Source organism: Oratosquilla oratoria, chromosome 23 (assembly GCF_046742065.1).
Source record: "Oratosquilla oratoria isolate Oo_2021 chromosome 23, ASM4674206v1, whole genome shotgun sequence".
Taxonomy (NCBI): domain Eukaryota; kingdom Metazoa; phylum Arthropoda; class Malacostraca; order Stomatopoda; family Squillidae; genus Oratosquilla; species Oratosquilla oratoria.
In genome coordinates this window covers 28,284,895-28,303,103 of record NC_134799.1, presented here as the reverse complement: position 1 = coordinate 28,303,103, position 18,209 = coordinate 28,284,895, and the positions used below count along the sequence as shown (strand labels likewise).

The window sequence follows — 18,209 nt, the reverse complement described above, 5'->3', positions numbered from 1 at the left end:
CTATGCGCGTCGTCCACGGTGAAATGGGACGGAATAAGGGGATTAGCAATTCTCCTCTCTACATTTCCATCACTTGAAAATTCAAGGTATAAACAAAAAACTTGGTCAAGAAAAAAGGACATGGAGGACATATAAAGATGGCTGGGGAAGGACAGGAAAAGAAGGCTCCTTCGGGCGCATAGAGAAACTCCTTGAAGACTAGAAGCACAAGGAAGAAGATGAGGATGGAGGATGGGAAGACAGGAAGAGGGAGGTCGGTCGACGGGGGGGATTGGTTATGGTGAGATGAGGGGTATGAGATGATAGATGGGGGTTGCGGTTGGAGGGGGATATACCGCCTTTCCACGCACGGAAGTCGGCCATCAAATCACGGAGAACATTTGAGATTTCAAGAAAACAAGGAGAGGGTACGAAAGGTGGTGATGGTGGTGAGGAGGTTGTAGAGGTGAGCATCTGCATAGCGAAAAGGGGGAAACGAAGGAAGGAAGGAAGGAAAAGCATAAAAGAAGGTGAATTAGGTGGAGGAGGAGGACGAGGAGAAGATGGTGATAGAGATGAGAAGAAGGAAGAGAAATAGGAGGATGGGGAAAAGTAGAGCGAGGAGGAGGACGAGGAGGAGGAGGAGGAAGGGCTGGAGCAAGGGAAGAGAAACAGATAGAAGAGAGAGACGAGGGCGAAGAGAACGAGTAGGAGGAGGAGTGCACCGGGAAGAAGAGGAGGAATTTGGAATGCGATGGAATGTAAAGGTCAAATCCGAACAAATGTCGGATTGAGCGCGCTCGTCCGCCGTTGTGGGACGCGCAGGCAGGAATCGGCACGCGCTTGCTCGCTTCGGTACGCGCTTGTTCTCACTGGCACATTGGTACGCGATTGTTCGCGCTTATACGCTCTTGTACTCGTTTGTTCCCGTTGGTACGCGCCGTCCATCCGGGCTGGCCCATAACCGTCTGCACGTGGTCCAGACCATTCAGCAATCAAAGACGTCCTTCCTGCAGATGAAGAAAGCCCAGTGGCCGCAACTCTGCCTTTCCGGAAAGGAAGAGGAGAGGACGAAGAGAGATGGGAAATGAAGGGAACAATAGGAAAAGTAGAGGAAGAAAGGCAGGTGCGGAAAGAAGGGAGAAGAGAAGCTCAGAGAAAGATAAAGTGGTGCTAAGGGCTCGTAATGGATATAGAGTTACAGTCAATGTCAGTGGAAAGAAAAAGGAAAATGCTATACAAGGATGGGGAACCGAGTAGTACAAACAAGAATGAATATAGGGGATTATATTAGGGTCTAAGAAGAACTCTAAATTTAGTGAAAAAGAAAAACATAATCTAAAGTTAAAAACGATGATTAAATGACTGATGGATCAGTCTCTTTTAAATAAATCAAATCAACTGGCACTCACCATCACGATCCCACGAAGTGGGAAGTGAGAAACCCCTGGCAGAGCAACCCTATTAGTTGCAGATATATATATATATATATATATATATATATATATATATATATATATATATATATATATATATTTTTTTTTTTTTTTTTTTAAGGCCGGTGTTTGGGTCGCCCCCCACATGGGTGTCAGAAAAAACCGATGCAAGAAACAAACAGTGGGACCCGGGAATAGAACTCACGATACGCTATTCACTAGGCTGTCGCACTGCCAGAAACATAACATTGATAACACGGTGCATGTTACAAAATTTGAGACCGCCTAAAACTTGTCTATATGCCGACTTCCTCTTACCTGAATAAAATCGCCTGCCACTTGCCATAAAAGTCCTTAAAAGCCTTCTCAAATGACCAAAACCTTCCAACGTTAACCAAAATAAAATTCTCAATCCCTTTACTATGGGGACATCCACTCTGTTGAAGAGCTCGTCTGTTTTGCACGGAAAGTGAGCAGGACATTAGAGGAAAATAGAAGAGAACATTAGGGCATAACATATGTAAACGAGTTCTAGGTATTTGGAAGACATCCTAGACATAGAAAATTGTAAAGGGGAGGGTGTACGAGGAAAAAAAATAAATGCCAAGAAGGACAAGGAGGAAGGGTTGGGAAATACGAATCTTTGTCACCTTTTTTTGCTTTTTCAAAACTTCTCGCATCCCCCCCCCACCCCTTTACGACGAGACTGGTCCTCTGGCAGCAAGTAATAGGTCAGGTTAGGTTAGATTAGTTTAGATTTGGTCAGGTTAGGTTAGGTCTGGTTAAGTTAAGTTAACCTAAACTAAGTTAGGCTAGTATTATATTAGTTTAGGTTAGGTTAGGTTTGATTAGGTTTGATTAGGTTAAGTTAGATTAGGTTAGATTATGTTAGGTTAGGATAGATTATGTTAGGTTAGGTTGGGATAGATTATATTAGGCTAGGTTAGATTAGGTTAGATTAGATTCGGTTAGGTTAGATTAGGTTGGTCAGATTAAATTAGGACGGGTTAGGTTTATTGAGAATCTTTGCCAAATGCCAAACACTGGTTTGGCCATTCAAAATAACAGGTGAACGACAGCGATATCTTCGTCTACAACTCAATTTACCCTGAAGTACGTGAATGAAAGGAATGAATCTGAATCATTCCTTCTTATCATCCTTCTCGTGTTATTTTCTTTCATTCTTTTTCCTCTATCTCTTCCAGTAATATATTGCACTACACTTCTGTAACTAAAACTCCGACCGCTGTCCATGATCTTTATCATTTAATTTCGCAAATTATCTGTTCATAATCTATCTTCCTTATCTTTTCTTAAACTTCATTCACATATTCTTTGTCTTTGTTTCTGTTTAGCTATCTTTTTCTATATCTATCCCTTATCAAACAGTAATCTTCACCTTACATTCTACCTCAATCCAACTTCACTTCTACAAGTTTATCTATCACGTCTTATGTGTAACCTGTTTCTTGTTCATTTATGATATATACATCTACAGTACACATTTCATCCCTCAGCCATTCCTCCATTCACCCCCTGTCCTCCTCTTGACGAAATTACTTCAGCGCTTTTGTCGCCCGCACGGCATCACTTCTCCAACAATTTTCCTTAGCCTACTTCCGTATTCACTGGGTGCACACTCCGGTGAACACTTTTTTGAGTTTCCTCTCTCTTTTTTTTTTTTTTTTTTGTTAAGCCAGGAGCCTTTTCTTTTCTCGTGTTAATTATTATCCTTTTCCTCCTCCTCCTCCACCTCCTCCTCTTCCTCCTCCTTCTCCACCTTCTCGTTTTCCTTCTTCACCTACTCTCCCTTCTCCAGCAACTTTTTTTTTTTTTATAACACTAACACTCGTTCCTTCACCTCCCTTTCCTCCTTCACGTTCTTAAGCAACTCCTCCTCCTTCCCTGTACTTCGTCTCCCCTAGTCTTGTTCTTTTCTTCGTCACGCCTCTGGAGGGTGTTGCTGTAGAGACCTCACCATCCCCGAACGTCCCTCCTCGAACGCATAAATATGTGGCTGTGGATCCCCTTCGTCTCCGCTGTAATGTCAACACCGGTATTCAATTATTGGAAGGACGAGGGAGAAAGAAACGGTTCCTCCTCTCGTCTCTTGTAACCCCTGAAACCCCGCCCCCCCAACACAGAAAACAAACGCAAATACAAAAGGTAACCATAAACAAACACAGAAGCACTATTTGAAACATATACGCAAACATAAATGTATAATGATATCCTATTTCGCAGGGGCAGATTTCAAGACATGGCAAACTCCTCTTACACAGGTACAGGAGTACGAAAAAGTTACCTTGATTATATTTGTTTATATATACAGCCAGCGAGGCACCAGGTAGCGGCTTTTCCTGGTTCCACGTCACGTGGCAAAGGCCAATGACATATTACACTACCATTACTACCATAACCCCAACTACCACCACAGTCACCATCACCACCACCATAATCCCCCATTACCACCACTAACACTACCATCACCACAACCACCACTAACGCTACCACCACTTCCTCCACCACTACCACCACCACCCTCTCACCCGAACCTTCCTCATAATCCTCCTTCAGCCTCTGCAACGGCCCACTTACCCTGCCACTCTGTCAGTCGATACTCTTTCCTTAATCCCGTCATCCGGAACTCACTTTCCTCCACTCCACCCTCGCTGCCCCACAATTCCTACTTTCCCATCCACATATTCTTCCTAATAACCTGTCATGACCATTTCGACCCAAGTGTCCATTTGTGCTCGAATGATTTAACCCATAGACGATGGCCAATTCTTTTAGCTGTTGCTGGACGATTTTATTCAGATGAGCAATACTGCCTGGAACTAGGAAGAACAAAATCTGGAAAGAGCACCTTGAGGCTGAATTGGGCACCGAGAAAAACCTTAACCATCTCCTCTGCAATAACGCCTCCCCCTTAATAAAAAAAAAAAAAAAAAAAAAAAAAAAAATCTATAGGGCTGCGCCACCACACTTAGGTCATTTTATTCATACGCAGGCCTGAACCCAAGCAAAGCTGATACTGATACTTATCTGTCTGGGTGACATGTGATTCTTAATATAAGGAGAGCCCAGCCTACTCTAACACATATCAAAGAAAGAGGAAAAAAAGTCTCTAATCTACAACCAAGAGTAATGTGCCCATAATACACAAAAGAGATAAAAAGTAGTTTATTTCTGGGTTTTTTTTGTTATCTTATTATTTTCTTTATCATCATTATTAAGGCTATTGCCTGATGATGTATACAACTAAGGGGAAGTCACCATCGTGAAGAGGTGGTGACAGTGATTCGCCCATTCGTCCACTTTTTTCCATTCATATTTTTGTATTCCTTTAGTTTATTTATTATCTATTTATTATCTATCATTTGGCACTTTTACTATTTCATTAAGACTTACATCAGGCGACTTCATTTACCTGAAGATACACCACTGTATTGAAAGCTTTAACCTCCTTGCAGAGTTTTGTCACTTTAGTCATTTATTCGAGCTACCACTAGGCAGTTTTATTTAGATGAGGGGAAACTCCATGAACTGCGAAGCCTATTCAGATTTACTCTTTCGTTTTGTTTTTAGGATTAGCCATTTATTCAAACTGCCGCCAACTGATGTTATTCATCTAAGGGAAGCCCTCTCCGCAGCGCAATCATAAAAAAAAAAAAAAAATTATTCATTTTCTTTGTTTCCAACGATTGATAACTACACTTGCTCTTATCTAGTCTGCTGGAATGTGGATCGACATAAGGCGATAGTAGCGTGGATTGCTTCTCTTATACGAGTGTACATTCAACATATAACATTTGTCAATTAAATGTATAATTGTGCTTAATCATACGTCACTGTGTACAAATTGCACCTGAACATACGCAATATATCACTCGAATAGCCACTATCATATTAATTAATTTCAATGAATCATCTTTCATGGTTATAAAAAATATTTGTTTAGAATATGCCTCGGAATTCAATCACTCGAGCAAAAAAAAAAAAAAAATGATAATATGAAAAAAATAATAAAAAAGAAAAAAAAGAAAAAGAAAATAGAGCCACATGAAATACGCCAAAAAATAGCCCTTCCAAAATATAATCAAATGAAATAAAAAAAATAGAAAATAGAGCCACATGAAATACGCCACAAAATAGCCATTCCTCTAGCCGGAACAGCTTTTATATATTATGCAAAATTCGGCACTTATAAATATGTATGATGAAATTTCAGGCAATTTGGACTGACGAGAGAACAAATTACAAAATGCTATTACAGGCAATTACATATGATTCCAATACAGCAGATCAGGGCAATTATCAGTAAAAGGAATTTCACATTCAAACATACGTCGTGTTCAATTGTAATAATTGATAGAACACTCGTGGGTATACATGACCTTTCTCTCTCTTTCTCTCTCTCTCTCTCTCTCTCTCTCTCTCTCTCTCTCTCTCTCTCTCTCTCTCTCTCTCTCTCTCTCCCTCCTTTTGTCTCTCTCTCACATCTAATTCTCTTTCCTCAGCCTGTCTCAATCTTTCTCTCTATAATACATAGACAATTTACTTTCCTTTGCCCTTATCGCACTTTAACTTTCCTTATGTTCTTCTTTCTATCCATCCTTTTCACTCTTTCTGCGCGCGCGTGAGGAAGTATGTATGAGAAATGAATTGACGAAGTCCAAAGGGATTTCTCCCCCATCTTCTTCTTTTCCCCGATTTAATGAAGCGGCCTTGCTGTGGATGTGCTGTGTCTTCCGACACTTTTTCTGACCTAGGGCAGCGGACAAGATGGAGGCATGACCCGTCATCCAGGAGGTGCCAAGATAAGAGGGAGGGAAGAGGGTGGAGGGGAGTGGAGTATGATGGGGATGGAATGGGTGGGAGTGGTTTTTATGCCTTTGTTTTTTGGCTACCTCCTGTGTAAGGGGGAAAAAGCCTTCGGTATATGTATATATATATATATATATGTATATGTATATTTATATGTATATATATATATATATATATACATATATATATATATATATATATATATATATATATATATATATATATATATATGCAAAATAACCACAGGAGAAAGGAAACTTGTAGACAGTAAGTACTTTCGTATATTACATCTTCAGTCTGAAGATGTAATATAGGAAAGTACTTACTGTCTACAAGTTTCCTTTCTCCTGTGGTTATTTTGTATTTTTGTATCACGGTGATGTGATTGCTTGCATATATATATATATATATATATATATATATATATATACATATAATACCTGGCAGTTCTCTATAGGCGAGAGACCAACATTTTTGACAGACAGCAAGTGACTATTCAAGATGGGCTTTATCCTTTTGGTTATAATGAAAGCCACTGAGCGGCAGATAGGAAGATATATAATCGAGTCTAGTATCGTAGTCGAGTAGCTGGGGACAATTTTAAGAAAATGGTGGTTTTGTATATTGGGGCTGTGGCTTTTTGGTCTCCGGTGTTAAAATTTCTTGAAGAATACGGCCTCGTCCAAAACGACAGAACCGCAGAAGACGCATACCTTTCCTGAGGTTGTAGCAATCGCGACCTCATTCTCCAGTTTAAGAGTTCGAGGGGGTTTTGATGTGCATTTTGCATGTTTGCTTTGACAAGTCGGACCCGAGTAGGTCCGCGGCGCGAGCGAGGGCGTGCGTGGGGCGGTCATGTGCGCGAGCGGTGCGCAAGCGGGAGGTTGCGTGAGTGAGGTTAGGTTACATATAGGGGTGTTCCCGGTCCTCTTCGAGTTGCGTGTATCGACAGATACGCCCTCTCGTATTCACCTTGAAGTTGGTGGCAAGCCTCATTTCTGTCCTTATAAAATAGGAGAGGAGGAATAGGGACATGGACATAGAAAGAGGAGAGGCAGACATTAGAAAAACATATTAACACTAAGATCTGCTTGCGAAGAGCTAAACTTGAGTCAAAATAGGAATTTACTGGCGGTAACAATAAAAAAAGAAAACTGAACAAGTTTTGATGAAGACCGGATAAAAACACTTAGAAAGAGAGAGAGAGGGGGGGAGGGGAGTGAGGGAGAGAGGGAGAGAGAGAGAGAGAGAGAGAGAGAGAGAGAGAGAGAGAGAGAGAGAGAGAGAGAGAGAGAGAGAGAGAGAGAGAGAGAGAGAGAGAGAGAGAGAGACATATTGTACACAGACAGACATACACACAGATGAAAAAGAGAGTACATAAGATATGAGTAAGCAATGGATGTCGTAAAGCTAGTCTGGCTGACAGCTCATGAATTCCTCATCCCGCCATCACCGCTTATTGACGGACATAAAGATCAATGTACAAGAGTAATTAAATCTTGTTTGTATTTCCATATTGTATTACACGTAAGTCCCTGTAGCACCTCGGCAGGAATACACGTGTCTCTGTAACTATATCATGAGACGTCCTTCATATAGTTACAACGATAAACAGTGAAATGCTTCAATGAAGAATATAAAAAATCACAGATGAAAAAACATACATATACGTAAAATCACAAACACATATACTCACACGTATTTCACATAAAACAGGCTCTGCTCATCGGTACAGCTCTAATTAAGCCACCAGACCTGCAAACTACGACTACTATCAATTACGGTCGTAGGGGCGGCAACAAATAGAGGAGATCCGTTGGTAGCGGAGAGTAGCCTTAGCTCTCTTGCCAAGCCGCTCCACAAAGTTCCTCCACCCCCATCAGCGCCACCACGAACCAAGCCCCTTCGAGGAGGGGGTGGGGTGGGGAGGTTAAGGTGTGCGACACCATAGATTGAGTTACTATGACATGAATGAAGGAGTGAAGATAAGGTATGAGTGACTGGTACTGGAAAGGTATTCGAAATAAAACAAGGAAAATAAAAACTGAAAGGATGCAAAACTATGAAAAATCGTGTGAATCCTGAAATTCGTTTTATGAAGGGGATTAGTTCAGGTTTAGGGAAGAATGTGTGTGTGTGTGTGTGTGTGTGTGTGTGTGTGTGTGTGTGTGTGTGTGTGTGTGTGTGTGTGTGTGTGTGTGTGTGTGTGTGTGTGTGTGTGTGTGTATGTGCGTGCATGCGCGTGCGTGTGTGTGTATGTGTGTGTTTGTGTGTGTAAACAGACATCTAGTGTTCTCCCAGAAGCCTAGACATGACTCAACAGTGCCCAGACCCACTGACCACATCATTAGAGAACCACTTTGTCTCTGTTTGGTCAGTGGTGGTGGTTGTGGTTGTTGTGGTTGTGGTTGTGGTTGTTGGGGTGGTTGTGGTTATGGTGGTGGTAATGCTTGTTGTGGTTTTGTTGTGGTGGTAGAGGTGACGGTAATGTTTTTGTGATGGCGGTAAATGGTAGGAATGTTGGCCTTTTTTGGTGATGATATTTGATATCAATGGTCTCTGAGAACCTTTTGGATACAAATTACTAACAGTCAGGATAAGAACTGGGGAGAAAGGTCTTGCAGAAAGAATTAAAAGGGAAGAAAAGCAAAGAAATATAGTAAAACTCGCTGGAAGAGGATAGCCATAGATAGAATACGAAAGAAAAAAAGACAGGCATGGAGGAGGAAGGGGAAAGAGAGAGAAGAGAGAGAGAAAGGAAGAGAAAGGATAAGAAAGGAAATATAGGAAAGAGGAAAAGAGGGACAGAAGAGACTGAAGGAATAGAAAGAGAAGAAGACAGAAGGTATAGCAGGAAGTGGAAGGGAGATGGGAAGAGAGAAAGAAAGAAAGAGAGGAAGAGAAAAGTAAAGTGAAGAAGTGAGAGATTGGAGAGAATGTAAAATAGAGAAGGTAGAGAGAAATCAGGGATACAGAATGAAAGACCGAGAGGATTGGAGATTGAGAAAGAGAGATGGGAAGAGATGAGAAAGATAGGAGGAAGAAAGAGAAACAGAGCCTGAAGAAATGTATATAAAGATTTACGAATGAAGAAGACAGAGGAAGTCCTTCAAGATTCGGGAAATGAATGCACACATACGGCCACACGCATGCATGCATACAAACCACACACACACAAACACACACACACACACACACACACACACACACACACACACACACACACACACACACACACACACACGCACACACACACAAACACACACAAAAAACACAAGGGTATACACATATGCAAGCAAATATATATCCATGTACTGCGTTGTGAGTGGGCGACTAACCTAATTCCACGGAACATTTAAAATTCGAAACTTTATGTCACAGCGGTTAATTAATCTCCGCACAAAGAAAACAGCTGACATGACATCACTGCCGTGCTTAATTTGTTTGCATCGCAGGGAGGCGGTGACGGCGTTGGTGGAGGTGGTGGGTGCTTCCTAAGTGAAGTTTGTAAACATGGACAACGTCAAATGATTCAAATGAGATGAAATCTTGGAACTGTAACATCTGCCTCTCCTCTTTGTGTTTTATTTTTTTTTTTTGTAGAGTCTTCCTGAACTTGACAGAGCACTTCAGCAGCCTTGCAACGACATATGTAACCCTTTGGCTACAACTTTGCTAGTTTCTTTGAATAGAATTGCCTAACAGCAGCTAAAATTAATTTTAAGACCATAAAGGGAAAGACTAATCAATATACTTTCTAGATAATTGTAACCTTTTGCCTGCGAAAGGTGCGGTTTCCTTCAGCTAAATAAACTGGAAGATAAAAACAAATCTGCAAGTCGTGAAGAGTGAACAATAAAAAAGAAAAAAAAATCGTACAGTGTAAAAAACGGCATAATAAATCAAAGTCCAATGAGCTTATTTGATTACTTTGTTCTACTTAAAGCCAGATTGGTATGTATTTGAAAGGTGTTTTCCTGTCCAATATTAAGTATTTCTGAATTCTAGAGATGCCTAGTGGAGAGAATCACTCATAATCCTAATCATTATGTTACAGAGGCAGCCATTCACACGAACAACATCTTTTAGCGTTAAACAGGTTAAGATCTAATACGCATAAGGGGTTAACCCCGAGACTGTGGTTAAATCTTATTGATAATTAATTCTTCTTCCACCCCGTATCGAAATCCCTCTTCTATCACACTAAATCCCTTTCCTCCTCCAGCTTCTCTAACCACCCCTCCTCCGGGTACTATTCTTCTTCTTTTTCATTACCTTCAACACCAGAAGTCTGGAGCTGTGTCCAGCCTCTAGAGTCTAGACAAAGGCAAGGGGCATGTATTGACATGATGGGTTTGAGTTTATACAGAACTGAAGTGTCACGTAAAGTTTCACAAATGTAGACCTGAAAGAACGCCGAAGTGGTTACTTAATTTCCGTCAAGAACACCACCAAGGACTACATCGAAGTATATATATTTTTTTCTGGTTGTTGCTAGATGTTTTTATTACGTAGTGATACTGCCTTTATTAACCTGTTTACTATGATTACCCACTTTAGAATATTTTTAACGTGTTGACTACTCTACAACCATAAGGTAAGAGTGCATATACTGTACATTATCATTTCCTTGAAGCGTGTACTTACCTTGATTTCAAAGTCAAATAGTCTCACATATCATCTAAACTCTACATCCACCTGTGCGGTTTACATTCCATTAAGAGCAAAGAGAGTCTCATCACTCATTGATCACATAATAAATCTCTGAAACCCTTTCCTGAAGTCCCCATAGATCAGCGGTTGCACATATATGCATTTACGTCACATTATTCTGTTCCGCTAAAAGATAACCCTGAAGAGTTTCTTGGTTGATCACGGTATTGTTATGTTTTGAGGTCAGCCTTACCCTGAATAATACCATTAAGCATTTCCAATAACAGATAGTGTACACTGAACCAATCATATTAACATGGTACACATGAGTATCATCTGCCTGTTTGCTGCATTATTACTTCTCTATTTCACATGTATTGTTATCAGGTCGTTAGTGCTCTAAAATTGGTAACTGTGTTTCTCATCACAAAGAGACCACGTGGCATTGATGACTGAAACATTTCGTCCCTTTTACGTGGAAATACCTTTAGAAAGAGTTGACCAGTATGATCACTCATTCCTCTTCCTCCATTGAGGACCTGGATCACACACACACACACACACACACACACACACACACACACACACACACACACACACACACACACACACACACACACACACACACACACACACACACACACACACACACACACACACACACACACACACACACACACACACACACACATCTATCATATGGAAGCAATCTATTCACACTTATTTTACGATTGGCACATTTTCTTTTTGAAAAGAAGGCAACCACCTACCTGTTCTCTGAGAGCCTCTGTAACTACGCCCACTGCTTCTGACGTCACTTTCGTCGTCACTGGAGGAATACTGAAGCCCTCCACCTGATTGGCTCCCGCTCCTCCAATCGGAGCTGTGGCCACGCCGACTGCTGCTACGATTGGCCCCTGCCTTGGATCGCCCGTCAGATTCCATTTCATCGGTTAATTTGAATCATCTGCAACGAAGAAAATAAAAAGAAAAGTGAAAGAACTATTCAAAAAGAACAAAAAAAGGAATGTGAAAAAGTCAAAATGGGATTCAAAAAGGGAGTCTTTCCTAATGCTACTGGCCAAAAAAGGCCCCGACTTTGTGCTGTGAAAAACAATTTCATAAAATGTCTTTCCTCCCTTTTGCAGGAAATTGGAGAACCCCTTGATATGGGTAGCCCATGCCCCTTTCCTGTGTCAAGTTACCACATCCACATGCATGCATACATGCATGTATGTATGTATGTATGTATGTATGTATGTATGTATGTATGTATGTATGTATGTATGTATGTGTGTGTATGTATATATGTATTTATGAATGTGTTTATGTATATAGGTATGTGTGTATGTATGTATGTATGTATGTATGTATGTATGTATGTACGTATATATGTATGTATGGATGTATTTATGAATGTATATGTATGTATGTATGTATATATGTATGTATGTATGTATATATGTATGTATATATGTATGTAAGTATGCATGTATGTATGTGTGTTTGTATGTATGTATATATGTATGTAAGTATGCATGTATGTATGTATGTATGTATGTATGTATGTATGTATGTATGTATGTATGTATGTATGTATACATCAGGACCCCTTTTATGTGATTAATGAAATCTCTAGGAAATTACTACAGCCGCGGAAAGGAATCTCTACAATATATTTGTTAATCAAAATGTTCGCGTCGGTCCAGGGACCGAGTGCCAGCCTACTGGGAGACACCCTCAGAGTATCCGTCTCTTGCAGGACAGTTACACCACATATCGGAAGAGAGAAACTTTTGAATAAATAAATAACAAATTAATAGATAACTAAATAAATAAATATATAAAATGTGAGGTGGCCATTGTGACAGAGATTAGATCGAGAATATAAGAAAGGAGAGATTAATAATGCACGTGATCACGAGTGGCCCTGACGTTAGACATTTCAGTCTTTGTTTGGGGAATAGGGCAATCGGCTTTCACCCATAAATCATACACAACGTTAATGCTACAATCTCCACCATACCTCTCCTTTTTATTTTCATTATTTATTTCGTGACGTATCTTTAAACCTCACTCTCACCTCTCTTTGTCATACTTGTCTTTCTATCAAATAAAAAAAAGTTTGGATTTTTTATTATTATTATTATTTTTTTTAAATCTCCTTTTGTCATCAGTGTTCTTTTTGAGTGTGACTTGATTCATCTGCTTAATTCATGACTTTGTCTTCTCATTTTTTCATTTCAACCTCAACAACTGTGTGTGTGCGCGCGCGTGTGTGTGTATGTGATAGCGCGTGTGTGAAAATATTGTAGAAAGTATAGGAATGAACTTAGAGCAAAAGAGAATCTTGGTTCAAAATGTATTAATTCAGCAAAGAAAAATCATGTGTAATCAGCCAGCTAAATTTTATTCGAGAGTGAAAGATATCCTACAAGAGAAGGCGGGCTGGGTGGGTGGATTGTGTGTTCCTGGAACCTGGTAAAGACTTTTATCAAGATGACGCACAAAACATTAATATGGAAGCTGGGAAACGTAGGAGTTAAATGGAACATACTGGGCTGGGTGAAAGGTTTCCTGAATGATTGACGTATTCCAAATATAGTATAAAAAGTGAAATGTTAGATTGGAGCGGGGTGACTAGAGGGGTACCACAGGGATCGGTATTGGAACTGGTAATATTCTTAGTGTACATATATGATATAATTGATAAAACAGTTAGCTATGTAAACTTACTTCCTGTTGATGCTATGATCATGAAAAGAGTGAAATTTCAAGAGTGGAGGATAAAATAAAATACCAAATGAGGGTAAAATGAGAAGTTATAAAATGGGAGATAAAGAAAAAATATGGCAAAGGAGAACAAAGGATTTAGACAATTTGATCAAAGATGCTCTGTTTCCAGATCATATAAATAGAAAAATGGGAGGGACATAAAATACTAATGTATATAAGATTGTCATTTTATTATATTGACGATGACATGATGAAAAAAATCTCATCCACCCCCATACAGGAATATGCAGCAGAAGCATGGTCAAGTTAATGAAAGAAATATATAAACGAATGGGCAAAAGGTGGTAGATAAGACATAAAATGAGAGATTAGAAAAACTGAGGCTATCCACTTTGGAGGAACAAGAAGAGGTAATATGATAATGGTATTCTTAGCAAAGAAAAATAAAATAAAGAAGTTAGATAAACAGGATCTGTTAGTATGAGATGAAAGAAGAAGATAGCATACCATACTAAGGAATTAAAGAAGAATTGTTCGGAGGATATTAGGAAGCAATTTTTTCCAAAAAGGTGCACCAATTTGTGGAACTAAGTAAATGAAGAAATAATTCATGGCAATAACATAAACAAGTGTGAGGGAAAGTTTAGTAAATAGCGACATAGCTCCCATCCCGTACACTGTAATTACATAAATACTTGTCGGGTATTACCTCTGTCTCCATTTGTCAAGCTTAGAAATAGATTTGTGTATGTTTTTATTTGTCAACTTTCTTTTTCGAGCTGTTCTAAATGTTCAACTTTTTCCATTATCCCAAGCCAAACAGATATCTTGCCTGTCAATTTTGTCGACTAACTTAGCTTTACTAAAGACGGCGATTATGTCATCTCACTTTGTTTTATCTTTTAGTGACAGTATATTCATTTCTTTGTACATTTCCTTACATAGTTCGTTAACTAGGCTGGTGACCATACTGGTTGCTATTGCTTGTATTCTCTTGATCTTACATATATTCCTCACTTTGTGTGGAGAACCCATCTCTGCTGCATATTCCTATCTCCGCTGGATCAGGTTTTCTATGGGTTTTTTCATCATCTACTTGTCCATGAGCTCGTAAGTTTAATGCATTTATCGGATGACAAGTGACAACAACAAAATATTTTCCTTTTTCGCTCGTGGATTGTTGTTTTCCACTGAGTATATACATCATAGATAGTCTCTTCATATGTTTCAACTTTTGATAATTTTCAATACTTTGTATGTCACTAAAACCATTAATCACTTTCCAAACCTGTCTGTCCGTGCTCGCGCGCGCGTGTGTATGTATGGGCGTATGTGACTCACCATGGTCTTGGATCACGTGTTGGACAGCTATTTCCATCCCGGAAGAGAGCTCAGAGCTCATATGACCGATCTATGGGTCATGCCGTGAACTTACATGCATACACGCACCCATCTCCCCGCCCACGAGAGTTGGAGTAACAACCCGCAACGCAGCGATACTGAAATTATTTCATCCCTGGGCGGGAACTGAACCCGGACCACCGTAGTGGCAACCGGAAACTCTACCAACTGCACCACGAGTGTGTATGTGTTGTGCGTTTGTGATATATATATATATATATATATATATATATATATATATATGTATATATATATATATATATATATATATATGTATGTATATATATACAGATATATATATATATGTATATATATGTATATATATATATATATCTATATATATATATATATATGGATTAGTGTGGAGTGTATAAAAAGGGAGGTACAGTGATGGTGGACTGGCTCGTGAGGGTGTTTAATGTTTGTCTAAATGAGGGTAGAGTGCCGCAGGACTGGAAGAGTGCCTGTTTAGTTCCGCTTTACAAGGGAAAAGGAGAGAAGTGTGAGTGTTGTAGTTTCAGAGGGATCAGTTTGTTGAGTGTAGTTGGGAAGGCTTATGGGAGGGTTTTGATTAAGAGGATTAGGAGAGGAACAGAGGGAATAATTGGTGAAGAATAGTATGGTTTTAGGACAGGTAGGGGTTGCATGGATCAAATTTTTGTGGTGAGACAGATATGTGAGAAAGCTTTATGAAAAGGGAAGGATGTTTTTTGGGCCTTTATGGATCTGGAAAAGGCTTATGACAGGGTAGACAGGAAGGCACTGTAGGAGGTATTGCAGATATATGGAATAGGAGGAAAGCGGTAAAGAGCAGACAAGACTTTTTACGAGAGTAGTAGAGTTTGTGTTAGAATTAGAATCAGTTTGTGGTTTGAGGTATAGGTGGGACTTCGCCAGCGATGTGTTATGTTGCCTTGGCTGTTCAATTTATACATGGATGAAGTGGTATAAGAGTTACACGCAAGGGCAATGGGGCGGGGATTGGAGATTGTTAAAGAAAATAGAGAAAAGTGGGAGATAAGGCAGCTGTTGTTTGCTGACGACATTGTGCTTGTGGCAGGATCAGAGGAGGGATTAAGAAAGTTAGTGACAGAGCTTGGGAAGGTGTGTGAAAGAAGGAAGTTGAAGATAAATGTGGGTAAAAGTAAGATGATGAGAAGCACAAGAGTAGAATATGGCAGCAAAATGGAAGTGAGTGTTAGGGGAGAGCACGAAGGGATTTCTCCCCGTCTTCTTTTCTGCATAAGGGGACGGAGAGGGGATGTCACCGATTAAAGGAAGCCGCCTTGCTGTGGATGTGCTGTGTCATGCAACATTACTTCTGTCCCAGGGCAGTGGGCGATATGCAGGGATGACCCGTCATCCAGGAGGAGCCAAGATAAGAAGGAAGGAGGGGGTGAATGAAAGTGGTGTATGTGGGGAAGGATTGGGTGGAAGGGATTTGTATGTCTTTATTTTTGGCTATCCCTCTTGCAAGGATGTGTGTATGTGTGTGTGTGTGTGTGTGTGTGTGTGTGTGTGTGTGTGTGTGTGTGTGTGTGTGTGTGTGTGTGTGTGTGTGTGTGTGTGTGTGTGTGTGTGTGTAAAAGCGTGATCTCGTACAATGAAAAAATATCGGTGAGTTTGCGTGAATTTGTTCCTCTACTGTTTCGCCTAGAAGTTCTTCTAAAATATGATTACAGATCAAATCTATCTATAGTTTCTCTGTGGCAAGAATTTTATCCGAAATGTTAGGCAAATAGTCATAAAAACTCATCATTGTTTCCTTTATTCTATGTATATTTACACACACACTCATCTATACATAAATATGTATATATATACATACATACCTAAACACATAACTACATACATATATATATATATATTATATATATATATACATATATATATATATACATATATATATATATATATATATACATATATATACTCGTGATTCAAAAACTTGAAAAGCTAGGAAGACGGGATTGCTACCATTAAAACTAGCGGACATTTACACTCTACGTAATGAACTCCTTCTCTATACACTTTCGCCATCGATGAGCAAAGGCCTGCGCATGGCCGTCCGAAGCGCGGTTTGTCACTCACATCTCTGTCGTCACTCCAGAATCGACGATACTATCTCCTAATCGTGCTGACATAAACTACCTCGGCTCCGTAAACGTTCACCAAACGTCGGTGAATGTAGATTGGTTTCACTTCTTCTACGTGGAGGAATTCAAAGATGCATCTCTGCTTCTGACGTACATCCATGACAGGGGTTATTTTATTAGACACTCACCATCAATATCTTCAACAATGAGATGAAAATTTCAGGTAATAAACGCGAAGATTTTGTCATTATAACAATACCATAAACAATCGTCACTGATTATCTAGTGCAGAATAAGAAAATAAGAGGCATTACTTTTGGAAATACTTTTGTACATACATACATACATACATACATACATACATACATACAAACATACATTCATACAGTACATACATACACACAGTCAATACATACATACATACATGCATACATACATATATACAGTCAATACATGCATACATACATACAAGTACACATAGACATACTGCATATACATATATATATATATATATATATATATATATATATATATATATATATATATATATACATATATAAGTTATTTCTTCTTTCGCCTCACCAAGACTACTTCCCATTTCAATCTTGCTGCTCCTATCATACATTACCTCTACTTCTACCCTCGCCCTCCGTCGTTCATATCCTCCCTCACCCATTAACCCCCCCTTCCACTCTCCCCCAACCCCCTTCTTACCAACCACATAACTCGTCGCGGTTTCAGGCCCCGTTTGTCTTGTTTGATGTTGTTTGTGCCTCTTGTTTGATGCTGTTTGCGCGGCCTTGTATATATTGTAGCGTAATGGTTTGTAAATAGGACGAGCCTTGGATGGAGGAGGAAGAGACGGTGAGAGAAGAGGGTGGGGGAAGGTGGTGCAGGGGTGGGGAGATGGGAATGTGTTTAACCACACAGTTGTCTTGTTTTCAGAGTTTTGTTTAAAAGCACTTTTTTCCTTTGTGTTCTCTTCTTCTGTTCCAAATTTCTCTTACTCCCTCCTTACTTTTTCTCTTCATTTTATATATGGACATGTATATATATATATATATATATATATATATAT

General features: G+C 39.6%; 1 protein-coding gene across 3 annotated transcripts in view; it reads right to left on the bottom strand.

The window, feature by feature from the left end:
- Ten-a (Teneurin-a transmembrane protein) overlaps positions 1-11,861 on the bottom strand; it is a 1,186,308-nt gene extending 1,174,447 nt beyond the window's left edge. For all 3 annotated transcript variants that reach the window (XM_076206894.1, XM_076206895.1, XM_076206896.1), the window contains exon 1: positions 11,669-11,861. In XM_076206894.1, the coding sequence (XP_076063009.1) occupies positions 11,669-11,843 (175 nt within the window). In that variant the 5' untranslated portion in view covers positions 11,844-11,861. The remainder of the gene's footprint in view (positions 1-11,668) is intronic.
- Positions 11,862-18,209: the final 6,348 nt, after the last annotated feature.